At 45.3% G+C, this 16,149-nt stretch overlaps 1 protein-coding gene across 2 annotated transcripts; it reads left to right on the top strand.

Annotated features, from left to right (window-relative positions):
• The first annotated feature begins 7,080 nt into the window (after positions 1-7,080).
• On the top strand, positions 7,081-10,747 carry LOC114910164 (cell wall protein AWA1-like). 2 transcript variants are annotated; one of them, XM_029250051.1, is made up of 3 exons: positions 7,081-7,160; positions 8,737-9,270; positions 9,844-10,747. In XM_029250051.1, exons 1-3 carry the CDS (start codon positions 7,133-7,135, stop codon positions 10,731-10,733), a joined length of 1,452 nt encoding a protein of 483 aa, XP_029105884.1. In that variant the 5' UTR covers positions 7,081-7,132; the 3' UTR covers positions 10,734-10,747. The 2 variants fall into 2 exon arrangements, with proteins under 2 accessions (XP_029105884.1, XP_029105883.1); XM_029250050.1 differs by having other exon boundaries at positions 8,737-9,282.
• The last annotated feature ends 5,402 nt before the right edge of the window (positions 10,748-16,149 follow it).

Here is a 16,149-nt window from a genome sequence, read left to right as displayed (position 1 = left end):
GCTGTTCTTGTCGTAAGGACTTCATTTTTTGATGTATTTCACTCTCCATTTGCATTACATTTCCATGTAGACGGTGAAGATCTTTGCTGCTTTTGCTCCACTCTTGCCACGGACGTCCTTGACGAGGTAGTAATTTCCCTTTTATTTGAGAGAATTCAGTTCCATCCAGTTCCTTTATTACAGTGTTTGCTTTGAGTTTCCCTTCCCAGCAATCAGTCTCAGTCTCATCTACACTGAACTCTGAAGATTCAGCAATGTCCTCAAGGTTAAAGACTGGACTTGATCTTTTCAAAAAGTGTTTCATTATCATTGTCAGTTCTTCAATGATTTCAGCTTGATTTCTGTCTTTCAAGCCAATTTGAAAATGGCCTTCACTTGTTTTACTCAAATTTGTGCTCTCGTTTGAAAGAAGGAATATTAGAGGCTTAGAGGTATCAAGAAACTGTGGCAAGATGTCCTTCCCTTCCTCGCTAAGATCCAATTTCTGTAACAGCACAACACTCACAGCTGACTTCTCAACCAGGAACTTTCTTTGTTTTATATGTTTTTCTGCATCACCGTGGAGATTACAGAATGCAATACAGTCATTGAACGTGTCATCTGGTTTTCCGGAAGGACAGTACCAGGCAATCTCCACAACTCCATCCATTAGATGGCAGGTTCTGCTGCTCCCTGGGCAGTGTCTATGGAAGAATGTGTTGTGACGTGGATTGATGACAGAATTCATCAGCTGGGATTTAGAAGATGTCACTGTTCCAATTCTGCAGAAAAATACCATTGGGGTGAATGCCTTGTAAACTGGCTCACTTCTGCTTGTAGCTGTTTTGGAGGTATCGAGAGTTTTCCAGGTCTTCTTAATCTGACGAAATGTCCACAAAGGAAACTCTATCTCACCGCTAACAGGATTGGGCACTAACAGTGGAAGTGCATACTGACAGAAAGACAGTTTATTCATCATGTATTGTCTCAGGAAGTTGTCTGCACAATGAAAAACTGCCATCTGAACATCCATTGGGTGAAGACTTTCTGCTTTTTTCTGCCTCCTTCTTCTTTTGGTCAATAAATTGCATTATGTCAAAGTCATCTGAATTAATAGGCTCCATATTTCTATCTTTTAAAGACACCTGTCTGCCTCTGTAATCTAGAACAAACAGTTTCTGTAGGGATGCAACTGCCACGTCTTGTTCTGTTTGAGGTTGATGACCCACGGAACATCTGTCAATGGTCAGTATGTCTGCTGTTGTTAGTTTTTTAGGGTGAAAATCTTCAAGACCCAGTCTGCCAATAATTTCTAGAAGCTGCTGCTCCATTTTGTTCATTTCTGGCTTTTTTCCAGTAGAATTTGTGGCTATCACCTGTAAAAGATAAAGTAACACTCCAGGTTTTGCAAAAGAAGCTTGTTCAAATATCTAACCTGTTGAAATGTGTTTTTATTTATGGTAGCAACTTGCTGAATGAATAAAACGTAAAATGTGTAGGGCTTGCATTGATCTTCTTATGTGTTTTACCTGGATGAGTACTTAAACTGCATACGATATTAATTACAATGGGGTCACTCATCCATACATCAGTGGAACACACACACTCTCTCTCACTCACACACTATGGGTGAACTTGAACAGCATGTCTCTGGACTGTGGGAGGAGACCAGAGCACCCAGAGGAAACCCACACAGACACAGGGAGAACATGCAAACTCCACACAGATTGAGCGGGAATCAAACCCACATCCTCTCACACCACCCAGGTGCTGTGAGACAGCAGCGCTACTCGCTGTGTCACCGTGCCACCCATTTGCTTTTAGGCAAGTTTTCATTGTGATGAGGTCCGTTATTTCATAAGGGAAAAAAAGAATTGGTTCCCCAGCGAGAAATGTCCACAGTGTCCCATTCATTTAACCCTTCCCCAGCCGCAGGAGGTTACTCGACCCTGAGAAGGAGACCAGAGAGTGCACTTCCCGGACCTTCCCCATGTAAATTTCTTTCTTGCTCCCTGACCAGTTACTTTTTCTGTAAAGATCTTCAATGCAACACAAGTTTTGCATGTTACCTGAATCTGTCCTCAGTATGGTTCTCTGGAGGAACCCAGGGTTTCACGTTGATTTCAGTGACTGAGGTGATAATTACATGTTTAATTCTATGGGGTTCTAAGGACTCAGGCTTGAATCGCACATCCTTCTGTTGTACCCATGAGTAAGGTAACTTTGTACTTCCAGTTACGAACAGTGAACCTACAAATTTCTAAAGATAAAAAAAAAAAATACATTTACAGTTTGATTTACTTTAATTGGATTTTTTTCATTTCTTTCTGTTTTCTGAAATTCCTCTATTCTAGAGCAAAAAGTGACCAGTAGTTGGCAGCAAAATGCAACAAGAAAGAATCGAAATAGCGCTGGTGTTGAATCTATTTCATTTACATGTATCTGGTATGAGTTAAAACACGTACCAAAATAGGTTCTAGGATTTTTTTAAAATTCCTACAAACAGGTAGAAGCAAATACTCTTGTGACAAGAAGTTTGCGCATAACTCAAGGGATGGGTGTATTTTGTAGTGAACTGGTTCATACGTACTTGGTTCATAATGCGGAAAGTAACAAATTAACTGTACTTTAGAATCACCCGTCTGCATCCAAGTCTCTTCCTCTGTTGATGTAATGCACTCATTGTATTTTTCTGTGAGATGTATGATGCTTTGGAGAAAATTAAATTAATAAATGTACTAAAACTGTATTAACTTGGTTAAACTCACATACATTGTCTGAAACCGCTTGTCCTAAGCGGGAGTCGCAGGGAACCGGGGCCTAGTCTGGCAACACAGGGCGCGGGGCTGGGGGGGGGACACACGCCCAGGACAGGATCCCAGTTCGTCACAGGGCACCCCAAGCAGGACTCGAACCCCAGACCCGCCAGAAGGCAGGCCCCGGTCAAGCCCCCTCCACCACTGCACCCCCTGCTCCCCCTGCTTCCTCTGCACCCTCCCCCCAACCCCCACACTTGGTTGAATTATTCTTTTCAAATTTTTCTGTTGTAGACAAACACAGCTTACTAACACAAAATGACTTATTCGCAGTAAGGCATTTAGAATAGTGTGTATGATGCACAGGGGGCGCAACGGGTTTGGCCGGGTCCCGCTCTCTGTTCTCAGTTCGCCGTGACCCCACTTAGGACAAGCAGCTTCAGACAGTGTGTGTGTGTGTGTGTGTGTGTGTGTGTGTGTGTGTGTGTGTGTGTTACGTACCTTTTTGTTGATTTTTTCAGTGTAAAATCCTCCACCATTCTTTGCAACCATGCCATCTATTTTCTCCAGGAGCTGAATGACTTGAGCCTGATCTTTCCCGTCCTTATTACTGAAGACATGATATCTACTCTGAATTTTCTCCATGAGTTCACTAAAGGCTGATGATTTGAGCTTCAAGTTTTCAACACTTGGAGTCTCACTCTGGTCTTGGGTGAAGAGTATCATGGTGTACATCAATGCGCTCTCCCCAAATATCTTACTGAGAAAACGTTCAGTTCTGCAGTCTTCCTTGGCGAACCCTTCTGTTGACATGACCAGAAGGAAAGCATGTGGTCCAGGAGAGCACAAAGGGAGGCCGTTCACAATGGCTCTCACAGACTCTGGAGTGAGCTGTTCTGTAACCACATCTGGTGTGTTGATCACAGTAACTGTCCTGCCACACACCACTGCTTCTGCTCTCTGCCACTGTGTTTCTGAGGCGATGTTGCAAGTTTTGAATTTTGGTTTCCCCAAAATGGTGTTTCCTGCAGAACTCTTCCCAACACCATCTTTTCCCAAAAGGACAATTCTGATTGGTTGATTCTCTTTGCTTTCATTTTTGCTCCCTGTAAATCAGTGTAATGATTAAGACCAAATATGTTTCTTTTCACTCTTTCAAACTGTAAAACCATTCAGATATTAAAATTTAACTTTTTCAATTCTACCATTCAAATATTACAATCAGCATACGAAGATTAGGGCTGGAGTAAAAATGTGAAATATCACATGAAGGAAGCAACAGGTTGTCTTTTCATTGTTTAATTTCTTAGGTCTGATTAAAATGACAGCGAACAGAGGGTCTCCACGTGTCTGACCAGGGAAACTGGAGTGGATGAAGTAACACTTTCAATGTATTATGATGTTAACAAGAACTAAGCTGGGTGTGAATCTCAGAATTGTATAGTATTTTCTCAATAACCAAATTTACTTTTCCATGAGTATTTTTTTTAAAGTATTTGTGAAAATAACAGCACTTTTATTTAAGTATTGTTACTGACTACTCTTCCCACCTTTACCCTAGACAACAATAATCTGCAAGGATTGAAATCTTTAAATCATAAAACATTTGGAAGTCATTGGAGAAATCATTGATTTACTTTGAGATAAAAGATGTGTATTACAGTAAAAAAAAAATAATAATTTTAAATAAAACATAATGACTTGAAAACTAACTTTTATACTTGGCCTCTGTATCACTTTCCACTTTTTCTGAATCCATTTCTGCTTTTGCAGCCAGAGCCTGAAAATAAGAGAAAATATCTAGTAATAAAAAGCTCATTTCCACTTTTTTTCAAAGTGCTATATGGACCATGCAATTATTATTATTATTATAATTATTATTATTGTTGTTGTTGTTGTTGTTGTTGTTGTTGTCAATAATAATAATAATAATAATCACAGGTACTAGAATAACTAAAATAAACACTTGTTTTATGACACAATTGAATTCAGTACTGATTATAATGTCTCATTGAAGATCATTTTAAAAGTAAGTTGAATTGATACAGTTCTTATCTGTTTACAGGAACAGGTGACTCCAGCTGCATCTTAATTTTGCCCCGGGTGTACAGCCCTGCAATAACTAAATAAACTGTCCTGGAACTGGGTCCTACCCCTTGTGTCCTGATGTGTGATTCTGGCAATGTGACTGATGTGACAGATTTCAACCCCTGCGCTGTCAGCACAAATAGTTAAGGTGAAGCTTTGTCTGCCATGAATAGATTAGTCATAACTTCTACTAAGAAAATTGTGAAAGATGGCCATTTAAATCAAAGGGTGGCTTAAGAGGAAAATAATTTGACAGTTTTTGTGACAGATGCTGTATGTCTGCTAGGACTATCTTTGGAGCTATATGTGAAACAAAAAACAGTACAGACAGTTTCTTTGAAGTTGAACATTTTGCAAATTACCACATTATCTGTAATCCTAGCTAAAAATATCATTCAAAAGGCCAGTCTGTGTGGTGTTAAGGAGCTCTCAGGCCTTCTTAAAACACCATTTAATGATTTCAATTTATTTTTATAGAGCATTCTTCTCACACAGTGACACAGAGCACTAAATAAAGTATTTTTTTTGGTCCATGTCTACATATTCGGGGGGGGGGGGGGGGGGGGGGGGGGGCGGGTTGCAATGCTGCAGCGGGTTTGGCCTGTGCCTGCTCTCTGGTGGGTCTGGCGTTTGAATCCTGCTTGGGGTGCCTTGCGACGGACTGGCATCCCATCCTGGGTGTGTCCCCTCCCCCTCCAGCCTTACGCCTTGTGTTGCCAGGTTAGGTTCCAGCTTCCCACAAGTGGTTCAGACAATGTGTGTGTGTGTGTGTGTGTGTGTGTGTGTGTGTGTGTGTGTGTGCGTGCGTGTACGTATGTCTTCGTATTCATGGATTTGCCCAGAAGGGTCTTTCTTTGTACATAAACCAACAACCCTTTTGTGTAAGATCCACCTTTTTAATGCTAAGTAACTCACCAGACCTGTAGTTGGGTCTTCAGGGGGTTGAGTTGGGGGGTATAATCTATTGAACTTCTCCTGGCAAATGACTGTTAAAATAACAGAAGAGTATAAGTACAGAATTCTGCCAATAAATACACAACGTAATATATGTACAATGTAAATATTTTAAAACTTAAAGACATACTGTGATAGCAAAAACATGGACTGTCACGCCCACAACCTCATGCCGGACGACCGTACCTGCAGCAAATCGGGGAGACGGGATATGAAAGGGATGCTCCAAAAAGTACTCAAACCCCAGACCCACCAGAGCAGGACCTGACCAAGCACCCCCGTGCAACCTCGCCCCCCACATCGCAAGTAAGCCTGTTTCATTACACCTTCATGTAACTCGTGTATTAGGGTTAGTGATGTCCACAAAAATAAGAAAATAAATATACACACATTTTCTGAACCGCTCGTCCCATACGGGGTCACGGGGAACCGGAGCCTACCCAGCAACACATGGCGTAGGGCCAGAGGGGGAGGGGGACACACCCAGGACGGGAGAAAATCAATAACTGAACATAATTACTAAAACCACAGGGGGGCGCAGTGGCGCAGCGGGTTTGGCAGGGTCCCACTCTCTGGTGGGTCTTGGGTTCAAGTCCTGCTTTGGGTGCCTTGTGACGGACTAGTATCCCCTCCTGGGTGCCCCCCTCCAGCCTTACGCCCTGTGTTGCCAAGTTAGGCTCCGGCTCGCCGTGACCCTGCTCGGAACAAGCCCTTTCTGACAGTGTGTGTGTGAGTTTGTCACGCCTCCGGGAAAGAGTGGAGCGGCAACACCTGGCTAATTGATGACGCCCGGGATAAAATGAGCTCTGTGTACACAGCAAGACACAGATTCTCGCAATTGCAGTGGCCTCGGGCTGTTCTTCGCAGCCTGCTTAGTTCTAGTGTTCCTTGTTTTCGACCCTCACCTGTCTTCTACAACCACCGAGTTTTGCCTTGCCTGTGTCGAGACATCTGCGCCTGAAAGACCTTCGCCTGAAAGACCTTCGCCTGACCTTGATCGTGTCCTGCCCTTCGAACTTCAAGAAAAGAGTAAAATCAACCCGCAATTGGGTCCACGACTTGCCTGTGTGTGTCTCTCTCCAGTCCGTCTGTTGCCGTGACAGAGTTAAGTAACATTTTGCGTTACGTTTTATGTTCCATTATTAAAGAATACATAAAAGTAGAAACACAGGGACTCACCTGCTGCAGGTTTGACTGAATGGAGAGTCTCTGTGTGTCTCTTTAAATACAGATCCTGGAGCAGGTATGTGAAGTGGGCGGTGGGCAACAACAGAACTGAAAGTGAAAGAATGTGTTAACCTTCACTTGTCTGTAAATTCACTCCCGAACGACCCGTCATCCGCATCGCGATAGACATGGACGGTTCTGAAATGAACTCTCAGTGTAAGTGTCATTTAAAACTTGTGTAGTACTTATTTTACCTCTACTTCTATTTACTTACTGTGAACACGTCTTCAGCCATAGAAACAAAGGATACAGGTTATTTTCTCTGTAACATTTAAAACTTTGCATGTCAGAATTACTGATTATTCTTTCTACATCTTGATAGATATGTTCATATCAATCATATTTATCTATAGACATCCATCATTCTGTTAATTTGTGGGGGTGCAGAAGGTTTGGCTGGGGACCTGCTCATTGGTGGGCCTGGGGTTTGAGTCCTGCTTGGGATGCCTTGCGCCAGACGCCCTGGGTGTGTTCCCTCCCCCTCCAGCCTTACGCCCTGTATTTCCGGGTTAGGCTCCGGCTCGGCGCAACCCCCCTGGGGATAAGCGGTTTCAGACAATTTGTGTGTTAATTTACTGTGATATCGATATCCACACTGAGAAATCCTTTTATCTAGATATAACAGTATATTAATCAGAGTAATATGTTATATGATTCCGGAAGGAAGGGGCGGACCCAAGTCCGGAGCGGAATAAGGGCAATAGGTCTCCGAGGCGCAAACGTCGTTGAAGGGGCAATACAAAAGACCAGGTACACAGGCAAGAGGTCGATAATCATAAAGAGGCACGAAGACTAGGAAGCAGGGTAAGGGATTGGGAAAGGACTAAGGGATCAGGAAGGAGTTCAGATACAGCAAGGAAGTCACAAGGCTGAACAAGGTTCCGCATCAGTCCCTGCTCTGAAGCTGCCTTTTCTGCGTCAGTCTGTGCCGCGCCCCAGGTGTTCCGCACTGGCTCGGTGGCGTGGGCATGGCACTGAGTTTGCTGTTATCTGTGAGTTTATTTTAGCATATTTAGTTTTTTAGACAAAATGTGCATTAGACTTTATGATCTATTAAAGGTTACTGTCAAAGATGAGGACAGGAGGCTGAGGAGAAGGGGAGGACCCAGTCGCAGGTTGTTCATTCTTCAGCACTTAAACAAGGGGCAGGCCAAGAGTCGTAGTTCAGGGCAGACACGGGTTACTGGAGGTGCAGACGTTATCTATGGGGTAAGACGAGAATCGGGGTCTAGGAGAAGAATCGGGAAGTCTGGAACCGAGAGGATAGGATTCAGGGTGAATGGGTGAAGAGGGACCGGGAGACCGAGGAGCAAAGGGTCATGGCTTGGCTATCGCAAGGGGACCAGTGGACTTTGTGTTTTCTGAACTTTGAAAAAGTAAAGTTTGATAATATTTATTTTTGATTGAGCTGTTGATGAAACTGAATCAATACACTTATTTCATAACATGGGGACAACTGGTAGCATAGTGGCTAGAGTTCCTCTCTTTACATCCAAAGATCACAGGCACCAGCACCCTTGAGCAAGGTACTTACCCTAAAGCTGTCTTGGAGAGAAGGGTCAGTTAAATTAATAAAAGTAGTTCCTGTATCATTTGACTTTACATCACTTGATGACAGATGCATTTCACAGAGCAGGACCAAGTGCAATGAAAAAAATGACCAAGTTAGTAACAATAATTCATGTGTGCAATACCATTATACTGTGAATGAAACTGTCATGTTTTCTTTTAGTGCACAGGTCTTTCGACAGACTTCCAGCAGGAAAATACATTTTGTGTGTCGACGAAGTGACAGACTTCATGTCTGAAAATACTGAAGATACAAAACACACCCAGAAGTGGTTGTGCAGAGCAGATGGGATTGCCTGGAAGAGTCAAAATTATAATGATACAAACATTGTTTTTTTATCTTTGCCTGAAACTTCGACTGAACATGCCTCACATGCCAGCTTTGCCTCTGTGGTCCAAAAGCTTCCCGAGATCAGTGCAGTCCTTGTGACAGGAGCAGCACCCGCATATCTTCAGACTGTGATTGATATGTTTGGTGAAACAAATCTGAAATATGTTTTGGTGGTCCATTTCTGCTGGGGAGCAGACCACCAGCATCCATTCTGGATCGAAACATATGAACCCAGTGATATTACATTTTGCAGTAACATGGATGCCCTTCTAGAAGAATTCACCAGCAAGATAGCACACAATGACTCTTGCTTGGTGTTACCCAAAGAGTCTTTCCAAAGAGACACCGGATTTCAGCAACCTCCAGGTAATCCTCAAGGTAATGTGTTATACAGAGTTGATGTTCACTCCGAAAGAGTTAAGATTTCACACTGAGATCTCTGACTTGCATCCTATGAGTAGCCCTGTCAGTGGTGTGATGTCTATAAATACCCTGAGATTAAGGTTAATTTGTTATTTTTTTACCCATGTCCCTAAGAACCCCTCCTTCTTGCTTCTTACACTGACATCATTCATTTAGATGAAGCTTTTCTCCAAAATAACATTTCATGTTAACTTACAACTAGTTATGCAATTACACAACTGGGTCATTTAGTGAAGCAGTTTTTTAGAGTATGTACCGTGGTAGAAGGAAGGTAGCTGGGGCGGGAGTTAAACCTGCAACGGCAGCAACTCTAACCACTATTCCAGCTTATGTTAAACAAAGTCTAATTCATCCATTAGGCTGTACAGTTTGTATGCCCAGAACAGACACATACAACAAAGTTAGACATGGTTTACACATTAATCATAGAAGAAATGAGTAATTAATTTCATATGTATTTTTCAATTAATATTTCATAATTTTTTTCGTTCTCATTAATTGGGGAAACAAATGCAGCGGCAGATGAAATTGCTGTATCATCTGGAGAAATGACCTCATCATCTGGGGAACCTGCCACAGTAACTGGAGAAATGAATTCATCAACTGGGGGAGAAACAGTCTCATCATCTGAGGAACCTGCCACAGCAACTGGAGAAATGAATTCATCAACTGGGGGAGAAACAGTCTCATCATCTGAGGAACCTGCCACAGCAACTGGAGAAATGACAACATCAACTGAGGGAGAAACAGTCTCATCATCTGAGGAACCTGCCACAGCAACTGGAGAAATGAATTCATCAACTGGGGGAGAAACAGTCTCATCATCTGAGGAACCTGCCACAGCAACTGGAGAAACGGCCACATCAGCTCCGGAAACAACCACATCAGCTAGAGGAATCGCCAAAAAAGCTGGAATAGCCTCTTTATTTGGAGGAGCAGCAGCCTTAGTTGGAGGAATAGGCACATTACTTGGGGCCAAGTTAGCTGGAGCAATTACCACATCAGTTGGAGGGTCAGCAACACCAGCTGGAGGAACAACAACAGCATCTGGAGGAACATCCACGTCAGTTGGAAGAACAGCAACAGCATCTGGAGGAACATCCACGTCAATTGGAGGAACAGCAGCAGCACCAGCTGGAGAAACAGCCATTTCAACTGGAGAAATGGCTGCATCAGGAAGGGGAACTGTTGCTTTAGTTGGAAGAATGGTTGCAATGGGATTATCAGGATTTGGGGTAGGAACTGGTATAACAGTTGCAGGGCTTGTTTTCTACTTGAGATATGTATTTGAGAAAGTAAAAGAATTACTTAATATTCTCACACCACCAGTTCTGATCTTTGCTCTAGCAATAGTGGTTTTAGTTATAGGGATGATTTTTTTTCTCCATTGTCAGGCTGTAAAATAACTGGAGCAGGTGTAGCTGCTACAGCAATGGTAGCAACTGCTGCCCTCACAATAGTGAGTGAAGATGATGTAGAAATCGTTACAGCTTTTAAATCTGTAGTTTCCCTTCTTAAAAGAGATGGGGGAGTTATAAAGCAATTAAAAGCTTTATGGAACTTACCAGATTTACTGAATTCATTTTGTAAAGCTTTAAGCCATGAATTCGTAAAAGTTGCAGCTGGAACAAGTATCTCAGCATTTGTGGTTGTCGCCCTGGCTGCACTGATGAATGTGGACACTGTTGGAGTGACTATGTGTACACTGTCTCTTGTCATGGCTGCAGTACTGACAGCAATAGCGCAGAAGGGTGTGGGGGTTATGGCAACAGCAATGGGAGCAGCCTTAGTGATGGGGGCAGGGCTCACTCTAGTAGCAGGACCGTTGGGGACTGCTCTCGGGACAGCGCTGGCTTCTATAGGAGGAGTAGCCGTAGGAGTAAAATTCAAAGAATGTGAGAAGAGAAATAAGAAAAATGAATAGCGTTTGAAATGTGGAACTGAAACAATGACTTATGATTTTAAAAGGTGGAACAGACCTGTTTACACAGACACACACTTGCTGAAACTCCTTGTCCCAGGCAGAGTCATGGCAAAAAAAGAGCCTAACCCAGCAACACAGGGCATAGGGCTGGAGGGGGAGGGGACACACCCAGGACGGGACGCCAGTCCGTCGCAAGGCACCCCAAGCAGGACTCGAACCCCAGACCCACCAGAGAGCAGGACCCGGCCAAACCCGCTGCACCGTCACCCCCCCCAGACCTGTTTTACTGCCTGGTAAATGAAAGTGCCTAACAAATATTGTTTGATCAGGGGTTAGTGCTTTTAAAGTAATGTCCATATTTTGTGGTGAAACACACACACACACACACATTTTCAGAATCGCTTGTCCCTCACGGGGTCACGGGGAACGGGAGCCTACCCGGTAACACAGGGCGTAAGGCCGGAAGGGGAGGGGACACACCCAGGACGGGACGCCAGTCCGTCGCAAGGCACCCCAAGCGGGACTCGAACCCCAGACCCACCGGAGAGCAGGACTGTGGTCCAACCCACCGCGCCACCGCGCCCCCTAGCAGCAGACTCAAATGTCAGAAAAAAACATTCAACTTAATGTACTGTAGATTCTGCCTGGTAAGTGTACAAAGCAAGGAAAGCAGCCCCGGCTATTGTGATTACTTGTTTGCATTACAGGGGGTGCGGTGGTGCAGCGGGCTTGGCCTGTGCCTGCTCTCTGGCGTGTCTGGGGTTTGAGTTCCGCTTGGGGTGCCTTGCGATGGACTGGCATCCTATCCTGGGTGTGTCCCCTCCAGCCCCGCACCCTGTGCTGCCGGACTGGGCTCTGGCTCACCACGACCCCACTTGGGACAAGCGGCCTCAGTGTGTGTGTGTGTGTGTGTGTGTGTGTGTATGTGTGTGTATGTGTGTATTATTGAAAACATGTTTTTCCACCTTGAGTCATATGGAATCTGAAAGTACTATTATAGCAATGTTTGTTTGCCTTTTTGAGTCAAATGGAAACCGAATGACCTAGATAAGGGAATACACAAGACTTGAGCTGATTCAAAAGTAAAAAGGGTGCAGCAGGTTCAAACTTAGTGAACAACAAATTTAATTTGCACAGTAAATCAATGTGTTTTTGGCTAAATGCCTTCTTCAGCGTGCATGTATAGTATATTACATTAACATATAGATATATGCCATGTACAGAACACGTGATGTGCAATTATAACCATCTGCTGAAAAAGAGGGGAGGGCAGCTGATATCATAGTGGTAGGAGCTGCAGCATTTTGAATCTGAAGGTTGCTGGTTCAAATCTTAACCTAATGCAGTACTACCCTTGGGCAAGGTACCTACCCCTAATTGCTCCAGTAAAATTACCCAGCTGTTTAAATGCATAAACAGTTGTAGGTAACTGAACATTGTAAGTCACTTTTGGAGAAAAGTGTCAGCTATCTTAGTAAATAAATGTGAAGAACACACACACACACATTTTCAGAACCGCTCATCCCCTACGGGGTCACGGAGCCTACCCGGCAACACAGGGCGTAAGGCCGGAGGGGGAAGGGGACGCACCCAGGACGGGACGCCAGTCCGTCACAAGGCACCCCAAGCGGGACTCAAACCCCAGACCCACCGGAGAGTAGGACTGCGGTCCAACCCACTGCGCCATGTGAAGAACAGACAAACAGTAATTAAATGATGAACATCATATTTCAAGTAGGGTTGTGGTGACCCAGAGCCAGTCCCGGAACAAATGGGCTCAAGGCTGAGGGGGTGCACCCCGGATGGGACACTATTCCATTGCAGGGTAGCCACATGAAATCACTCACCCATTCACACACTAAGGGCAATTAAGAGTCACCAGTTCACCTGAACTGCATGTCTACACAGGAACTCACAATGCTAAGCTACTTACAACAATTTACCCATATACAGGTGGTCCTCAATGTGGTTACGTTCCAACAAACCTTATAGCTCATTGTAAGTCGAAAATATCGTGAATCAAAAATGCATTTCTCTTTGAGTCAGAAAAAACAAAGTATAAAGAAACACACAGGAACTGAGCTTTTTCTAGAACAAGAAATGGTTAAGCACTCTCAAACTCACTTGTGGAAGAACAGATCGGCCGCACATATCAGACTGCCAACAATTTTCAGCCTTTGTTTATGTCACATGCAACAGGGAGACCATAACAAGGTTCTCAAAAATTGTTAAATTTTCTCTATCTTTCCCTTCTGTACCACACGAAACAACTCTCACAAACTATGTACAGCTCAGTTTCTCAATATAGACCATTGTTCAAATCTAGGGCTCATTCAGCTCATACTTCCCTTTCTGAAACTGCTCATGACTATAAGTTCTCAAAGAGTACAGGCAAACAACTCAGCACACAGGCTCCCCTTGGTTTCAAATTTTCACATTTCTCATCTGTTCACACAGCAGGAAAATTTTTTGCACCTGTTCACTTCCTCTTGTTAATCACGATAGATCAGGCAACTGACCTTACACTCACACCTATAGACAAAAAACAAATCAATGTCCTGCTCATCAACAGCACAAACAATCCATGCATTTGCCTTTGCCTAGTGACAAAATAAAAACAGCAGAGCACAGATCATTTACATTTATTCATTTACTTGAGGCTTTTATCCAAAGCAGCATGCAGCTCAGAGAAAACATAAGCATATTTCACCAACACAGAGAGACGTAGATGTGGACATGTGATTCTTGATGCAGAGTGAATTACGCATTAAGTGAAGTAGCTGGAGATCCAAGGAGCAGCTGGTCCGAAAGAGATGTGTTTTGAGACCCTTCTTAACTGTTAAGAAGGATTCAGTAGTTCTGAGTGATAGCCAAATCACTGCTTTACATTGAAGCCAGAGCTGAGAACATACAGGCTTTTGGCTTTGGACTTCTTGTGCATGGGGCCACCAAGTGGGCAGACGTGAAGAAGTATAGTAGTCTGGGACAGAGCAAGCAATCAGGTCCCGAAGATATCGGCAACCGGACCCATTGGTGAGCTTGTAGGATGTAATCATCAGGATCACATAAAGACATAAATTATAGTGAGTTCAGTGAAAGTTTCTTGACAGTGCTAGGTGCTCAACAAAGTTGGTGTTGTGCTGCAAAAGGTGACTTGGTAACAAGAGCAGTTGGAAGACTCAATGGTGAAGGACTTGGGTTCTTGAACAACACAAGGAGCATTTGAAGGCACAGCAACACACTCCCATGTCTGCTGTGGAAGAAATTTCCCTCTCCCCCCTGGAACCGATCAGCAGCAGGAGCCCTCTTCTGGCATCTGGCTCGGCCACGCATATCGCTACACTGGAACGGTATGACGGGTCGCCTGAACATTGTCACGATTTCCTTATGCAATGTGAGCTGGTCTTTGAGTGTTCTCCCCACATGTACCAAACTGACGCTGCCAAGGCCGCTTTCATCATGTCTCTGCTTACCGGTCTGGCCCGGGCTTGGGCGGCCGCAGGGTGGCGAACATGCCGAAGAACCCCCTACACCGAATTCCGCGAGCAGTTTGAGGCGGTTCTTGATCACCCTCACGCGGGACGCGCGGCAGGGAATCGACTCATGCGACTCACGCAGGGGGAGAGAAGCGTGGCTGAGTACGCACTGGAGTTCCGTCCCCTCGCGGCTAGAAGTGGATGGAACTCCGTGGCTCTCCTCACCTGTTTTTTCAAGGGGCCGTACCCGCAGATCCAAGACGAGCTCACCTACAGGGGAGACGAAGAGGACTTCGACCGGTTCGTGGAGAGCGCTATTTCTATTGGCAACTTAGGTCCGTCTCGACGAACCCTGGGAGGTCAAACAAGCCGCCCGGTGCACCGGGCGGAGGCCGAACCCGAACCCATGCAGTTGGGGCACAATCACCTGGTACCAGAGGAACGCAGGAGAAGACTGGTGGGGAATCTCTGCCTCTACTGTGGATCCCCAGAACATCTCCACCTGTCCTGTCCGACCCTCCCAGGGGTCCGCCAAAAACCCAAAGGTGAGTCCGGGGGAACCACGGGGTCAACTGAGGTTACCTGTGTGTGTTGCTTGGGGAGGAAGGCGGGTGCAGACAAGTGCCCTGATCGACTCCGGGGCCGCGGGCATTTTCATGGATTGGGGCTTTGCCTGGGCCCATCGGGTTCCTTCGAAGATGTGTGAGGTCACGTTAAGTGTTAAAGCGCTGGACGGACAACGCTTGGGGTCCGGAGTTGTGGACACCCGGACCATCCCTCTCCGGCTTGAGACAGGAGCCTGTCATTGGGAAACCCTAACCTTTCTTTTGATCCGGGCTCCAGACACCCCGATCATCCTAGGTTATCCCTGGTTGACCCGCCACGACCCGGTCTTCCGCTGGAGCACCAACGACCTGGTGGCATGGGGCGATGCCTGTCACTCGTCCTGCCTCACCATCCCGTGTCGAGCCACGTCCGTGGAAGGGATAGAAGGCCTACCCCCGCCGGATATACCCCCCGAGTACGGCGACCTTCAGGAGGTGTTCAGCAAGACTCGCGCGGCTGAACTGCCCCCACATCGAGCGTGGGACTGCGCGATAGACCTCCTCCCAGGTACCTCGCCGCCCCGGGGTCGGGTCTATCCCCTGTCGTTGCCAGAACAACAAGCAATGCAGGAATACATCAAGGAGGCCCTTGCGTCAGGTCTGATTCGACCCTCTACTTCCCCAGCAGCAGCCGGGTTCTTTTTCATTAGCAAGAAGGATGGGGGGTTGAGACCGTGTATCGACTATCGGGGGTTGAACGCGATCACGATCAAGTACCCGCATCCCTTACCTCTAATCACCTCGGCCTTGCAGGGCATACATGGAGCCACCTGGTTCTCTAAGTTGGACCTCCGGAGTGCCTATAACTTGATCAGGA

The sequence above is a fragment of the Scleropages formosus genome, chromosome 3 (genome assembly GCF_900964775.1).
Source record: "Scleropages formosus chromosome 3, fSclFor1.1, whole genome shotgun sequence".
NCBI classification, from domain to species: Eukaryota; Metazoa; Chordata; class Actinopteri; order Osteoglossiformes; family Osteoglossidae; genus Scleropages; species Scleropages formosus.
Note: the sequence above shows the minus strand (reverse complement) of the source record. Positions and strands in the feature narration are given on the sequence as shown.

Bases quoted from the DNA above. Each gene is read 5' to 3' on its own strand.
- LOC114910164 (XM_029250050.1), top strand. From the start codon at position 7,133: ATGGACGGTTCTGAAATGAACTCTCAGT. The intron at 7,161-8,736 runs GTAAGTGTCATT...GTTTTCTTTTAG, and splicing joins TTCTGAAATGAACTCTCAGT to TGCACAGGTCTTTCGACAGA. The intron at 9,283-9,843 runs GTAATGTGTTAT...AAACAAATGCAG, and splicing joins ACCTCCAGGTAATCCTCAAG to CGGCAGATGAAATTGCTGTA.